Here is a 16,943-nt window from a genome sequence, read left to right as displayed (position 1 = left end):
TGCTCAAATTCCAAGTTTCAATGTTTGATCTTTTAAATATGTGAAATTTATTTAATATTTTAAAAATTTATAATTTTTAATCAATGATTAAATTTATGAAGAATGTACTATGAGATCCCGTGTATTAAAGAGAATATGGTACATGTTTGCAAAATATATATTTTTTAATGGTTAAATGCTTTTGAAGTTATGATAAATTATGAAAATTGATTATGTTTATCTTGTTAGGAATTAACATCTTGTGTAATGTAGGGAGAACTGAGATTTTCTATTTTTAATGTTTTTACATTATCATATATTTTTAATTTCACAATACAGATGAATAAAATCAATATAACTTCTAATATATAACACATTATCTTTTGTTAATTAAATTTTTTTACAGGGGAATACAAACAATACATTCTTTAATACAATTTTAACACGGTATCTCTTATTGATTATTTTATTAAATTATAATTCAAGTCATTTAAATTAAGAGTAAAACCTAATAATTTTTATTTATAAAATAGTTAATAAAAGAAATGCACAAACTTGTAATGGTATTTACACAAAGTTAATATCAGGACGGTTTAAGAGTTTTCAAGACATAAAAACAAATTAAAAAAATATTTGAGATCTTTTAGTTAAAATTTATTTTTAAGTATTTTTTATATAAAATTATTATTAAATTTTTGTAATTAATTTTATTTTTTTCCACTGTTTTTTAATTCCAACTTGAATTGATTATTTATTTCATTAAAGATTTTACTTTTATTATCTATTTTAAATACTAGTTAATAATTTTTTTAGAATAAAAATGTAAGATTTCATTCAAAATATATATAATTTTTTTTTTGAAATTCATAAATTAAAAAAAAAACAAAATCGGACAAAAATAATATATTTTTAATCTTAATATAAATTCAACAAGTAAAATGAAAATAAAAGTAATACAACTATAAAAAAAAATATTAACAATAATTAAAGATAAAATGATTGCTACATACAAAATAGCATGAAATTAAAAAAAACTTCTCAAAACAAGAACACTGGAAAATATTAAAGAAAAAAGAGTTATATAGAAAATGGCATAAAGATAAGAGAAGAAATATAAATCAAAATTGATTTTAAAAAGAACATAATAATTAATAATTTCTTTTCTAAATAAAATTATAATTTATTGAAGGTAGTTTTAATTTATTAAATATTATTTTTAATACTAATAGAAAATAACGTACACCGATAATAATTAAATTAATTTTTTTCTCAAACACAAAATTATAATTAATTTAATAAATATATATTAGTAATAAAATATATTTTATATTTTTTCATAAACATTATTTTATAATTAATTTAATAAAATCATATTAATATTAACAAAACTTTTTAAGATTATTTTTTTAAATATAATTTTATAATTAATTTAATAAAAAAACCAAGTGTTTTATCCGTTTCATTTTTAAACCGACACTGATTAAGATAATTACATGTTTATATATCTATCTGCATTTTAACTTATATAAATAAACACCCCTTAAAGTTACATTTTTGAGATTTTTGTAGTATAAAATAAAAAATAATGACTTAATTAGAAAAAAATAGACATATATTTTAAAATATAATATCAATTATAAACAATGTATGAAACACATTACATACTATTATTTAGATTTTTATTTTTAATTTATAAAAAAAAATCATCAATAAATATATACTGTACTCTAACTTTATTTATCCTACATTCATTCATGAAGGTAGTCCCAGTGGATTGAAGACCATATCAAGGGGTCTTCTGTCTTATTAATAAGGCATATCCTCTCTTTACAAAATTTTAGAAAAATACCTTTATTTCTATATCTCCTGACTATTTTATCTCCAACTTTAATTTCAGGTTTCTGTAAAATATATATCCAAATTGTTTCTGGATTATAACCGAAACCCTTTTTTTTATCCATCTCACATCAATAACGAGCATGAATGGGTTATTAAACTTTTATTTCTCCATTGGATCTTAAACTTTGCTATTCAAACCTCCTTCTTGCTATTCAAACCTTGAAGTTGAAAGTATGCATTTTTTTTTTTTTAAAAAAATGTTCCTCACAAAAAGGAAGTTTTCTTTACATCATTCAAAGTAAAAATTTACAATATATATTATATACATTTTAATAACTTTAATGTTGTATTAAAAAGAATAAACTTTAAACCTAATTTGAATTTACAAAATTGATCTATAAGATAATACAATATTTCTATACTTTCCTATGTATTTACTAATGTTTTACTAATATCTTGGAGATGTGTAATTCTTACTATTTGCAATAGTTTCTTACTCATTGTCTTGTGTGCATCTCCTCCAAAACAAATATTCTTTAATCAAATTACACTATTTATTATTTGTAATTATTTTGACATTTTTCCTTTTCTTTTTCTTTAACCAATATACACATTATAGCATGTTCAAATTACATAACGGTTCAATTTGAAGATAAAATAACATCTGAATTAAATAAAACCATTTTTTTATGGTTTTTAATTTTCCAATTCTAAAAATGCTCATTAAAAATTGACTTTCTTTTTTTAATTTTTAAATCAAAAATATTTTTAAAAAAGTGATAATTAAAAGTTAATAGATTTTTCACATGTTACATTATATGTTAAATAAAAAATATTTAATTTACTTTTGTTCTTCTTCAACATTAGACTGTTGCGTACAAAAATATGAAGTAAATATACTATAAATATTTTATTGGCTAATACTAATACCCTATAATTGAAAACCAAATTATTATTATTATTACCATCGAATCTCATCGTAATACGATATATGTTTTGATTCTCTAAATATCGAATAAAAATTTAATACATTTTGGTATTCAAATTTTAAAATTCATTAAATATAACTTTTTTAACTTTAATTATATTAAAAAATTTAGGTTTAATTATATTTTTTTCTATTTTTGTAGCAAAATATTGATTTGGTTCCACTATTTTTTCTTCTCTCAATTTGGTCATATGTTTAGGAAATTTAATGCAATAAAGTCTTTCCGTTAGTGATACTATAACAACATTAAAGGGGTGGCACGTGTCAATTTCTAGATTTTTTGATTTTTTTTTTAAAAAGTAAAAATTTTTCACATGTCACGTTGACATCATACCACGTGACAGTTACAGAGTGATATGGTAATGACAAATCATGTGTCATTATTAAGCCAAGTGTCATTTCCTCCTTCTCGATTTGGTCCCTGTATTTTAATTTTTGTCTCAATTTAGTCCTAATTTTTGTAAAAAATATGCAATTTCGTCTATCTCCAAATTGAAACAAAAATTAATTTTTATATAAATGTTATACAAATATTTTTATCGAATTTTATATTTTTATTCAAATTGATATTTTTATTATATATTTTTAACATAACTAAGTTTGTTTAAATTTGTGTTTCACATTCAAATTTACTTAAATTTGTTTTTAATTTTTATATTTATTTATTTTCGATTATTACGTAAACTAGTTAAAATTATTTTTAAAATTTTTATAATTGTTATTTTTACACCAACTCAAACTAGATAAAAATTATTGAACTTTACACATTTTAAAAATATACAATTATTTGAAATATAAATTCAAATAAAAAAAATAATATTAATGTAAGATGTAATAAAATATCAATATAATTTATGATTTTTTTTCTATTAGCATTATTTTCTATTAAGACCTTTAAAACAATTTTAAATAAAGTTTAATGTAAAATATAAATTTAAATAAACTTAATTTTGCTAAAAATAGTTACTTGAAATATCAATTTTGTATAGAAATACTTGTGTACATTTATATAGAAATTAAATTTAGTTTCAATTTGGAGAGAGACAAAATTGCTTCATTTTTACAAAATTGGGAGTAAATTGAGATAAAAATTAAAATATAGAGATCAAATTGAGAATGAGAAAATAATACTTGACATAATAGCCACGCATGGCACTATCACTGCCACATGACATGACCTCAACGTGACACGTGACAATTTTGTATTTTTTAAATTCAAAAGATCCATAAACTGACACGTGACATCCCCTTGAACGCGGTTAGTGTACCATTAACGGAAAGGATTTGATTGCATTAAATCTTCCAAAACAAGGACCAAATTAAGATAAGAAAAAATAAAGGGACCAAATTGATATTTTGCTATGAAAATGGGCAACAAAGACATAATTAAACCAACTTTTTATATATAAAACACATTTTTTAGTTATAGTGAAAATATGGCAAACGTTATAAATAAGTCAAATATTAATATGAAACATGTTTGACACATTAAAAATTAATATAATTGAATTAAAATGACCATTTTTATTTATTTTTAAAATTTAAATCTGAAATATATCAATATTTTAAACATGAACGAATTCTAATTTTGCATACTACAAATATATCTATCCTGATAATACTAACCATAAACTACACAACAATAACTCATTTTAGAAAATAAAAAGTAAAAGAAATCTAAAAAAACTTAAATTTTTTTCCGGTAATAAGTTTTTGAGAAAAGGTTAAAATTGAATTCCCCGCTTCTAGAATGAAGATGAGCAGAAACCTGATTGGGTGGATTACAATAACTTGAGCAACAATAAACCTTTTCTTATTGGCTTAATCTATTATACTCAAATTCATTTCTGTCAAATTTGCCGGCATTACTTGTAGACGGATAGTTAAAGTAATTTTCATTCAAAATTTTATATATATATAAAAAAAATATTAAGGCCAAAGTTGCTCTCGTCAAGTTCATCCTGAGCTGTAAACACATGTAAATGATTTGCTTGGACAATAATAGACAAAATTAACGCGTAAATATACAATTGTACTTTGGTAACGGCCATAAATCTTGTTTCTCTATTTTATAATATACATGGCTGTCTTTTCTCACAGTGGCGGTAGATAAAAACATGCTTTTTACAATAAAAAAACTTGTTATGTTTAGGATGAGAATATACAAAAAATCTAAGTTGTGTATACTTGTATTTGGATAGAAAGGAATGAATGGAAGAGAATGATTAAAAGGTCCTATCATAGATAGATGCTAAGGAAATAGAAGACAACGGGACAGAACAACTATCAGGTTCAACTTTGTTTTGATGGAATTCCCAAAATTTGAATTGTTCATACAACAGATATGTTTTAGATTTTGTACTCTTCTCTTTCATGTTAAAAATCTCTCATGGATACTGATTTCTCTTTGAAACATTGTGTACTAGTTTTAAGCAACTATATACTTTTCCCGTAATTACTGACCAACTTTTATGTTATTCTGCGTTATTCACAAATTTATTTTTTGGATTAGAAATGATCTTTTGATTTTTTTATATGAGTGTACTCTTGATGGTGTTAAATCTCCTCCCCCTAAAATAAACTCAATATCAACAAGATGTGTTTCAGTTTCAAATTAAACGGCTAGCTGAGGTCCATATAAATTTATAACATAAAGATGAAGTATTTTTAGGAACAATTTTATAGGTTTAAAGGCGAAAATATAAATTAAATGAAAAACATATATTTTTATTATTTTAATAGTTATACACATAATATTATATAACATATAAAAGTAATATTTTCCCTAAATCTTAAGTGTCTTATTTGTAGATTTGTTCGTTGATATGCTATGACCGAGTAAGATGAATGATTTTTTGCTAGATTAGATTCGTATTGATATATTTATTCTGTGAACGAGGTTTCGTGTGGTAATGCAAATCTTTTCTATACTTTTGTATCAATTTTTTTAAGAACACAAAATTAAGGTAAGAGATAGCAAATTTATTTACAAATTTAAATTGGGAGAAATTTAGGCAAGAGATAGTAGATTGATTTACAAGTTTGGAAGATAATGCTGTGAGTAGAACCTTGAAGACCTATGAAAAACACTTGTGGATTTAATTGTGTTTTATTGAAAAATGTGAGATCATAATTCGATTTTGATGATAAAATAAAAAAGTATATTACTGGCAGACATTGTTTGCATTAATTTGAATTGAGTTAATGAATGTTATTTTGATATATTTTTGATTTTGTGTGATGTATGTTTTTTGTTATCGGATCTTTTGTTTTATGAGATTGTTTGCTTTGAATGTCATTGAATTGAAATAAGTATGATTTTATATTATATATATATATATATATATATATATATATATATATATAAAACTATTTTAAATTTTTTAGTTGTTTTAGTTAAGTTAGAATAAAAATCATGTGAGATTTGACATTAGTTAAGTGAGAAGATTCATTGTTTAAGTTTTGGATGATAACTCAATTGAACGAGAAGTCATATCGTTTCTTTCTCTCTTGAATTTTTGTGACTCATGTCATAATTGTATCATAGTTAATCACTCAAGCCAAATAGATGTTGTAACAATTCTATTTTTTTTATAGTTTAGTCATTCAAATGTTTCAATGACACAAATGATATTTTGATGCTCATGTTGAATTTTGGTAAAGAATATATTGAAAAAATATTTCTCTTAACACCTCGCTGACATTATATCAATTTTATCTCATATATTTCGATGTGTACTTTTGAAGCAGGCTAAATATGACATTGAAAAAATAGTATGCAATTTACTATGTTTTATTTATTATATATGTATTTTGGAATGTTACTAGGATGATTTGATTGCTAGAAACAAGTGTTATGACAAAAATATCCGTATTGTACGAATATTATATATTGATGAAATTAATAATGAATAGTCAAACTTATCCAAATAAATTTCATAAAGAAAAATTGTCACCATCCATTTGGTTGCTTAATTTATCGTTGTACAAATATTGACTTTGGATAATTAAGGAATAATGTATTGCAAATATATATATTTTAATCACATCTCAAGTGTATCTGGACAATGTGTGGTGATGTAGGGTATGAGAAATGTTATTAACATGTTTTAACACACTCTAGATATACTTTATTATTATTAAAAACTAAATTTATTAAGAGTAAAAATTCATTGCCCCCAAAATTTAAAATTTCTTAACTAGCAAAATTAATGACACGTTTTATAACAAAATAAAGTCAGAAGAGCAAGTTCGGTATTTCCATCAACATAATATTTACCCTCTTAATCAATAAGGAATATTATTTCTCGCACTAATTAGTGACAAAAATAAGTTTCTAAATAATTACTTTTTGATGACCAGTTTTTTCTTCTCTAACAAAGGGACAATCAAAATATTTAAATAAATAAAATTAAAATAAAAAAATATTTTTTGGTTAACATTCTATACCCTCTCTCCCTCTATATGCAATTTGAATTAGTTTACAAAATTTAAAATTTACATATACAAATAATAATTAATACTTACTAATTTTCTCTCATTTTGTATATTTAATACTTTTACTACAAATTATAATTTATCATATTTAATAAATAAATAAAAATATACCTTATATATATATATTAACTATGATATGCATTTAATTTAGTATATTTAATAAATTTAATAAATATAATATGCGTTTCCATATGTAACTTTGAAAAATTCATTAGTTGAAATTTTTTTTAAGATATAAAGTATGGATATAAAATACTACGAAAAGCTAATATCACACAAATTTACATGATAAGAAATAGATATATCCAACGACATATCTTAGTATGGACAAAGAGGACCATGATTAGGGATAACAAGAGGACGGGATGGGGAGGAGTTTCACTATCTCATGTCTATTTTCGTAGAAAAAATTCATTCTCATACTCAAACTCAACGGGTATCAAACTTTTGTCGCATCTCCATCCTTAACAAGTAACGGGTATAATCTTATACCCATACCCGTACTCATTTTCATACTATTTCAATATTAATTTTAATTAATTTTTATAAAATAATAACAAATTACGGTAAAGGAAACATAATATAATCAAATATTCAATATTAGGAGGATAATTTTTCTTCTATATAAAATACTTTGAAATAAATTATAATTGTTTACATTTTAGATTAGAATACCAAATAAAATTTCATGAGAACCAAAATATTATTAAATTTGCAAATATTAATGAAACCTAATTGATAAAATTAAAAAATATTTTCAAAAAAATATAAAAGAAAAATAATATTTAAATTAAAATATATTTTAAATGTTTGTTTAATTCAATTTTTTAAATTCTAATGAATTTATTTTTTATACACTAATAAAAGTTATAATACATCATTTCATCAAAATGACACAAAAAATAAATAATAAACATAATAATAAAATTTTAACATAAATCTTATATATTTTGAACTCCAATATATGTTGAAGGGTGATAAAAAAATATTCATGTCAATTACATCAGATTTTTATATTGTAGTAAATAAAAGTTATTTATACAATTATACTGAAAAAAAATATAGTATGATTGATAATGAGTTAAAAAATAAAAAATAAATAGATAAATTATATCAAAATAGTATTATACATGATAAAAAAATAACAAATAAAAATATTAAAAAATTAACAAATGTATGTCTTATAAATAATTAGAGACTATTGAAAGAAATCGCACAAAGAAAAAACAAATGTATAATTAATGGTATGATAATATGAAAAATACCTAAGAGATATAAGAAAATTTTTCAAATATCAATATATATACTCAATGGTTGATAAATAACAAAAATTAATTGTTTTAGCGAAACAAAAGAGTTATTCAAATGAAACAAAAATTAATAATAATAAGTAAAGAATATTTTTTATATTACCTAGTAAACGAAATATTTATGTTATTAAACATTTAAATTGAGAGTATTAAATATTATCATTTGAAAGGAAAATATATAAATAAAAATATTAAAAAATAATATAAATATTAAAATGTGAGAGATATTTTTTTTAATTGACATATATCATTTTAACATAATTACAAAGGTTATAATAAGATGAAAAATATAATGGAAATGCGAATGACTTTCATGACAAACCAAATCATTAGTAGAAATAAAAATAGAGATATGGTAGGGACAAGTATTATGACAGAGATATGTAGATCTCCCCATCCCCATATCCAATTGAAAAAAGTCGAGGATTTTCCATACCCATATCCATACCTAATCAATGCGGGGAGTCTTTGTCAAAATGGGGACGAGTTCGAACAATACCCAAAAAACCAATTTATTCACCATCTCTAGCCATGACCCCTCCATTTTGTTTTTATATTTATATAATTTCATATACATTTTTTTTAAAATTAATATTTTAATGTATAATATATATTTGATATTGTAATAAATTTTTATATATTTATATTTATTGATGAGGAAAAGTCTTTTTTTTCCCACATTTATTTTTTAATTTTACCTTTTAAATAAAAATAATTATTTAATTTATATTATTTTTTAAGTGATTATCCGTCTAATTTAACCATTTTTTATTTGATTATTATTTAAACTCATCGTTATAAACGAAAATTAATTACAAGAAAATAAAAATCTTTTTATATTTAAATTTATAATTATAATAAAGTTAATTATAATTTTATTATTTTTATTATCATAAAAAAATTAAATACAATGTTTTTACTAGTTTATATAAAAATTTTGGAATTACTCTTTGGTTCTTATTTTCGTTCAAAAATAACAATGTGGTCCTCCAATCTTTTTTAGTCTCAATTTGGTTTCGATTTTTTAAAAAATGATGTAATTTTTTCATTTTTTTCATTAAATTTTTTGAATCGGACCAAAGTTTTTTCATCAAAATTGAAGTTGTGAATAAGGATGGTTTGCTTTGTTGGTGTAATTGACATAATCCTAGTATCAATTTTGACGAAAAATTATTGCTCCACTTTAAAAACGAAAAAAATCAAAATACATGAATTTTTAAAAAATAAAAACCAAATTGACAAAAAAAATACTAGATGACTAACTTGATTTTTTGAACGAAAAAATAAATCAAAAGAGTAATTCAACAAAAAATTAAACACTCTCAAAATATTGGTCAAAAATCGGCCACCGAATATATCTTACTTAGAGTATATTACTGCAACAGGCATGTAAGTTTTTTTTGTTAATTTAATAAATATAATATATGTACTTTTAAGCTAATATGTATAGTATATTATATTAAAAAATCGTTATTTAAAAAGTTTGAATTAATACAGACTTTAAAATTTACATATATATATATATATATATATATATTAACTTTAATTATTCAATTAACACTTTTAATATTATTAATTTACATATATAATTTAAATAAAAAAAATATAAATATATACTTAGAATTTTAGAATAATTATGTGACATTCTTTTTTCTTTCAACATTATATATGAATGTCTGTATAGTTACTTATTGTGTCTTACCTTTTAATATAATTATGTATACTTAACTTAAACCGAGTGTTACAAGTTAACAGAGTAAAATTAAATATTATATAATCATATTTAAATAATAAATTTACGTTACGAATATAGTAAGAAATAAATTAATTACTTTAAATTTTAATTTGATATTTTTTTTACAGTCATAATTTCGTTAAAAGAGTTCGACAATCCATATTATTATTCTATTAAAAAATGTGTATATATAATATATATCTCTGTCTATATATATATTAAAAGGTTATTTATACTAAATTACTAATCCATTTATAATAAATTATAAACTGTTCATATAAGGTTTCATACTTAATTTAATTATGCCAAACGCACTGCATTACATTACAGGAGTTAGTTTAGTTGTTTTCTTCTTTCTTCTTTCTTCTCACTGCACAATAAACATAGTTTTGAAAGAAGCTTGTGATAGTATAAATTTGAAGTGATTAAACTATAGTGTGTGAACAAAATCGGGGACATGGACAACCGTTTTCATCTGAAAACGATTCCAGGACAAGGGCAAAGAAGTTAGAATTTTCCTGCAGCAAAGTTCAGTTATCAATATTTTTCAAAGCCCCCAATATTTACACATAAACATTTGAAAAATATGATTGGAAAAACAGAGCAAAGATTTTCAAACAACTACCACAAGGAACTTGCGTCCATCCGACACGTCTTGCGGCAACGGAAAACGAAAAACAGATGTTCTTAGCTGAAGCTACCGTATTGAAAGAGAAAAACTTCAACAACACCCAAAGTTGAATAGTTAGAAAGTTGAGGCATGAGTACGGCTCTTAGATTGGTTAGGAATGGGATGCAGAAAAACACAACCTCTTCACTTTTGATAATGTTCCTACTTCATCTAAGGTCAATGTCCAAAATCAATACCAAATATTTGAGAGTTTTTTAGATAAATTTCTCCTCTAATATTTTGGAGCTCGACCACATCTGAATTCTTTGTATTTATCTTAACTTCAAAATACATATTATTCGAGATTCTACAGCAATTAAATGTTAGATTAATTTACTATTTCAAGCTCATTTTATCTTGGTTTGTTAATCCAAAATCCCACGTGTGTGCTGTGTGCATATATATATATATATATATATATATATATATATATATATATATATATATATATATATTCTTTTTCTTCTCAGGTTTTTCCTTCAATAATTTCGTCCTTTGGAATTTCATGACCCAGCTATTTGATTTCTTACATGATTATGATGACGCTAAGTGTGAACACTCCTTTCTGACACATTCAAAGATCGGTTATTTACATGTTTATCTACTTTTCATCTCCTTGGAATATAGTATTATTGCACGTGAATTTTATGATAAGCTTCGATCCTAACAACTAACGATTCAAAAGGTCAACATGCAGTATTGTTGGTGAAAAAGAAAATCCAAGCTAGTGTTCCTGCAGAATGTACGTCAAGGCTATGCTGCAAAATTTACTCATCGACCAAATATTAATCAAGTACAATGCGTTTGTTTTATGAAATGACCTAGTTAGTTTTTTTTTTTTTTAATGCCAGGTTACGTAATTAATGCAATGTATTCCTTTTTTTGACTGTTAAAAATACTTGTTCAAAGAACACAAGTTTACATTGAAAGAGAACAAATTGGATTTGACTGAGATGAAAAAGATGACAGAACTTATATCTGATACATGTGGAGTTCATCACATGTACTAGTTAGCAATATTATAAGTAATTCTCTTCCTTCAAATTAACATTTTGAGACTTTTAGTTCGAAAAATAATAAATAATAATAATAATCGACATAAGAATACTGGTCAGATTGCGGCTGGTCAATTTTTGTTGCCAATAACCCGACATTAGACCTCAACCAGATCAGGGAAGGTAAATGCTTGTTTTATTCCAACTTTGATTCTACAGGCTTTTACGTATGACTTAGTATTACTCCAAAACATTGTTTTATTATTGTTAAATGAAGTGTTTCTATATATTTAAACATATGAGTGGAAATAATTATTTGAAAAATAACATAATTTAGTAAGAACAATGACGTCCAAGCTAGAATGATATAAAAATGAATCAAAATCAAAACCAACATGCGTGAGTTTTCTAACAAAAGTAATTTTTTATTTATTTTTAAGAGAAGTAAAATGGAGGTGCTACAATTTTAAAACCTTCAGAAGGCTCCTATAGTTTTCAAAACAAATAAAATATCGTCAACAAGTTTTTAAACAATGTAAAATGGTTATTATCAACATCCTTCAGCTTACTCTAAATAAAGAATATATAACCTACGTGCTACAATATTAAAAAAAAATTGTCAAATTTTGCATTATATATTACTTTTTCTATTTCGACTTCAAAATCTCTTAATTGCTTTTGTTTTCCATAGGTATTTTAATCGTAGATAATTGTTTTGGGGATGAAAACACACTAAATGTGTTACATGCACACACTTATAAAAATAATAAAATAAAATAATTGTGGTTAAGATAAAATAGACCTTCGGTACAAACTTGAGCTGACGGAAGTGGTGAGAAACTCATATCACTTAACTAAGAGATTAGAGCTCGATTTCTAACCTTTGGAAACTTAGACTTACATGAAGATTAGTTTTCGTGAATTGACTACGCTTTACATAAGAGATCACAAATTAATTAATTAAAAAAAAGACATAGTAGAAGAAAGTATTTTTTTTGTTATCATTTATTACATTTATTTGAAAACATTGCGCACAAAACTCAAAAATAAAGTTTTAAAGAAAATTAGCATGCATCACCTATTTTTAAAATATATTCTCAGATGATTATAATATAGGCGTGATTCGGTAAGCGTAGCTGCTAACCTAGAGTTTATTATTTACGTTTAAGAGTTTTATGGATACTTGAATATAATATTCAGGTCAGGTGTAAAAGTGTGAATGTCATATTGGTGGATACCATATGATAGACTATGTAAGTTAGTCCATGAATTACTTAATATTAGATTTTATGCATGGTTGACTAAAGATCAAGATGATAGAAATATACATGAAAGTCTGGCTTATCAAATTGTTAAACGGTTATTCATTTTGTTTTATTTTCTTTAATAGGAAAAAAAGAGCCGTAGTAAGTTAATAAGTATAAACATATAGTAAAATAATAATAAAAAAGAAGAAGATAGATATTGGTCGCTTCATTATCAAGTTCTTGTTAGATCAGTGACGATCTTATGTAAGTAATAATCTATATCCAATATCTGTGAAAAGTTGTTGATAAGAAAATTGATATCTCTCCAATAAACTTTGGAGAGGTTATGATAGGACTAAAAGGTATGAAGCTGTTGAAAGTTGATAAATGTATTATAAATATACGTATAATGATATTATGATTTCTGTTTTATTGTTTTTAAAAATTAATGACTCATATTAAATCATATAAAAAAATAAAAGATAATAACCAAAAAATAAGAGTTAAAATATAATTCTTTTAAATATATAAGTGAATTATTAGACTTTATTCTTTTTTATAACAAAATAACTAATGTTCAATGAAAAAAAGATAATAACAAATTTATGATATTTAGGTAGAAAGATAACTATTCTCTAAAAATAGTCAAGATAAAAAAAGAATAATAAATAGTTTTGTAAGTTAAAATCGTATAACCTATTTTCACTTATCTCACCACTTGAAAAATAATTGTATCTAATAAGAAAAAGAAAAAAACAGTTTCAAATAGCAACACACTTTCAGTATTTTTATTTCTTTGATGAAATCTTGGTGTATTAGTTAGGGATAGATCAGAAAGCGAATAAAATAAAACACGGGAATTCATTCCCTGCAAATTTAAGCATTATAAAATGGCTATTCACGCTTGAATGGAAAACGTGATAAGATCGTGACATGGAGCTGGTTAGGCGTTCACAGAAAGTAGAAAATACATGCACCCAAATCAATTCAACCAGAAGCAACAAAATTGAGTATATAGAAAGGACAAAGATGGAGTAAGTTTGACGATGTTTTTGGTTTTTCCCTTGTTCAAAGCTAAACCAAAAATGTGTTGTTAATCGAAACAATTTTGAAGAAAGAGTATTATACATTTAAATTCAATTCATAGATCCTGTCCTTGATTTTGCTTTTCCAACAAAAGAATAATCAACTGTATAGAAGAATGATCTTTCTATCTATATATCATGAATCTTGAATATAATAAACCATTAATCCCTGCGATAATGTTGTGATGAGTTGTTGTTGTTACTCATTACCAATCAAACAACTAACTCAGAGGCTTCTTTGGTGGCACATGATCCCAAAAAACCTTCCTCAACCTCTTTCTCTTCTTCTTCTTCTTCTTCCTCCTGCACCAGTTTTTTCTCCTCGTTGGAATCACATGAAGTGAGTTCCTTAGCTCTCAAAGCTTGACCCTCCCAATTGGTCCGCGCCAACACGAACATCATTGTTATCATACAAGATCCCTGCGCCGCCAACATCCCCAACCACAACCCTTTGAAGTCAAACCCTGCAAAGAACCCCAACCACACCGCAACGGGCATGCCCACAAGGTAGAAGCAACCCAGGTTTATGTTCGCCCCCAATTTCGGCCTCGCCGTCCCCCTCAGAACGCCGCAAACCGTCGTCTGGGGACAGTTTCCGAGCTCGCAAAGCCCAATGATGGGCAACACCATCGACGTCAAAGCAAGGATTTCTCCATCCCCCGTGAACATCGTGGCCCAGACCTTCCTCACCGAAATCGCGAACGCCAAAGCAGAGAACCCCAACACGAAACTGAAACAGAGGCCCACGAGCGCCGCAATTTTCGCCCTCGCAGGATTCCCCGCACCCAACTCGTTTCCAACACGCGTCGACACTCCAAAACTTAGAGACGACGGAAAAATGTATATCAAAGCCGTGGTTTGAATCAAAACCCCCATGGAGGCCACACTTGCATGAGGGTTCACTAACAACCCGCACAGTAAAATCATTATCTCGTACCACCACCATTCCAGACAAACCGAAACGCAACTCGGAATCGCGAGATTCAAGAGCCTTTTCCACCCCTTGAAGCAGGACCGGGAAATACCCGGCCACGTTTTCTTGTGCGTGCCTGATACCACAACGTAAATAACCAACGACGCGACGAGGTTGAAGTTCGTGACCACAGCGCTTAACGCGATGCCTCCGATTCCGAGGTTGAGGACGGAGACAAAGAGGTAGTTGATGGGCACGTGGAGGATAATGGAGAGAGCGGCGCAGCACGTGAGAGGAAGGGTTATTGATTGGCTCCGGAGATAGATTCTTAGAGGGTGCAGCAGCGATTGTAATATAAGATCCGGGAGAGAGTAATATATATAGAATTGCGCCTCATTGGCTATGTCTTCTTCCTGGCCACATAGGAGTAGTAGTTTCTTGATGTTGAGCCAGAAGAATGAGATGAAAAGTGAAGTGAGGAGAAGAAGGAGCACGGTTCTCTGCATGGTGAGGCCGAGGAGTTTGAACCTTTTGGCTCCGAAGGCCTGACCGCAGATGGGTTCCATCCCCATGGCGAGGCCAGAGAGAACAGAGTAGCCGGTGATGTTGGCGAATCCGATGGCTAAGGAGCCACCTGCGAGAGCGAGTTCTCCGAGGTGGCCGAGGAAAACCATGGAAATCATGGAGCGAGAGTAGAGTAATAGACCGGTTAGGATCATGGAGAATGATATGTTGGAAATACACTTGGCTTCGATGAGGGCCAGGGACAAATGGGTTTTGTTGGGATTTTGTGTTTGGTGATGATGGTGTTGACATGTTGGGGATTTGGGGATCAAAGTGGTGCACATGTTGGTCTCATCCTGTAATTGGGGATTGGATACGTTTGGGTGGCCCTCATTCCTTTCACAGAAAGTTGAGGTGGGTGATAACTGGCGCATCGTTTCTTTGACGGTTTCTCACAAGAGACAAAGCAACGAAAGAGAGTTTACAATAGAGGTTTCGCTGGTGGCGAACTTTTGCACTTTGCAAGAGTGTAACAGAGGGGTTTATAAGGAAGGGTTTGAGCAATGAATTTTTGGAATGTTCCATTCAAATTGAAATGAAAGAGTATGACACACGGCCACACGTAGGGTCGACACACACTAATGCTAGTGCTACAGAATATACATTTATTTACCAACTCAAACTCTCTGAAATATTTTTCTTTTCTGGTTTTTCAATTTCAAGCCACCTTTTATGACCGACCAATAGCGTATATGAGATGAGAGTATATCACTATTTGGCCTGCTGCTAACACAATGAGGGGTGAGACGCGGAGGCCGCCGAACCGCACTCAACTCTCACCAAATGTAAAAATAAAACACTCAATCGATCAATTTTGCCGAATAATGGGTCAGACCAGTACAAATGAGTAAAATGATTTAAACGGGTGAATGTAACTTTTTCTTCTTTTTTTGTTCTTCATGTTATTGATTAACCGTTGCGTTACATTGATCATGAAGATTACTGAGCTAGATATCAGGAGAATGTTTTCTGACAATGGAAACAAGAAATTGTATTATTTTTGGTAGAGACCCCATGCTCAATAAATGGTAGCTACATTTGATTTTTAATTAAATGCTTAGGTTTTAGAAAACGATACTCATGTGACTGAATTGCATGTCGGCATTTATAAGTAGGGATTG

At 26.6% G+C, this 16,943-nt stretch overlaps 1 protein-coding gene across 1 annotated transcript; it reads right to left on the bottom strand.

Annotated features, from left to right (window-relative positions):
- Positions 1-14,348: 14,348 nt before the first annotated feature.
- Positions 14,349-16,450, bottom strand: LOC114177051 (protein DETOXIFICATION 49-like). Its single transcript, XM_028062279.1, has one exon. It carries the CDS (start codon positions 16,194-16,196, stop codon positions 14,559-14,561), a length of 1,638 nt encoding a protein of 545 aa, XP_027918080.1. The 5' UTR covers positions 16,197-16,450; the 3' UTR covers positions 14,349-14,558.
- Between the last annotated feature and the right edge of the window lie 493 nt (positions 16,451-16,943).

The sequence above is a fragment of the Vigna unguiculata genome, chromosome 3 (assembly GCF_004118075.2).
Source record: "Vigna unguiculata cultivar IT97K-499-35 chromosome 3, ASM411807v1, whole genome shotgun sequence".
Taxonomy (NCBI): Eukaryota; Viridiplantae; Streptophyta; class Magnoliopsida; order Fabales; family Fabaceae; genus Vigna; species Vigna unguiculata.
Note: the sequence above shows the minus strand (reverse complement) of the source record. Positions and strands in the feature narration are given on the sequence as shown.

What these genes read in the sequence shown, in the direction of transcription:
- LOC114177051 (XM_028062279.1), bottom strand. Translation starts at nt 16,196, where the DNA reads ATGCGCCAGTTATCACCCACCTCAACTTTCTGTGAAAGGAATGAGGGC.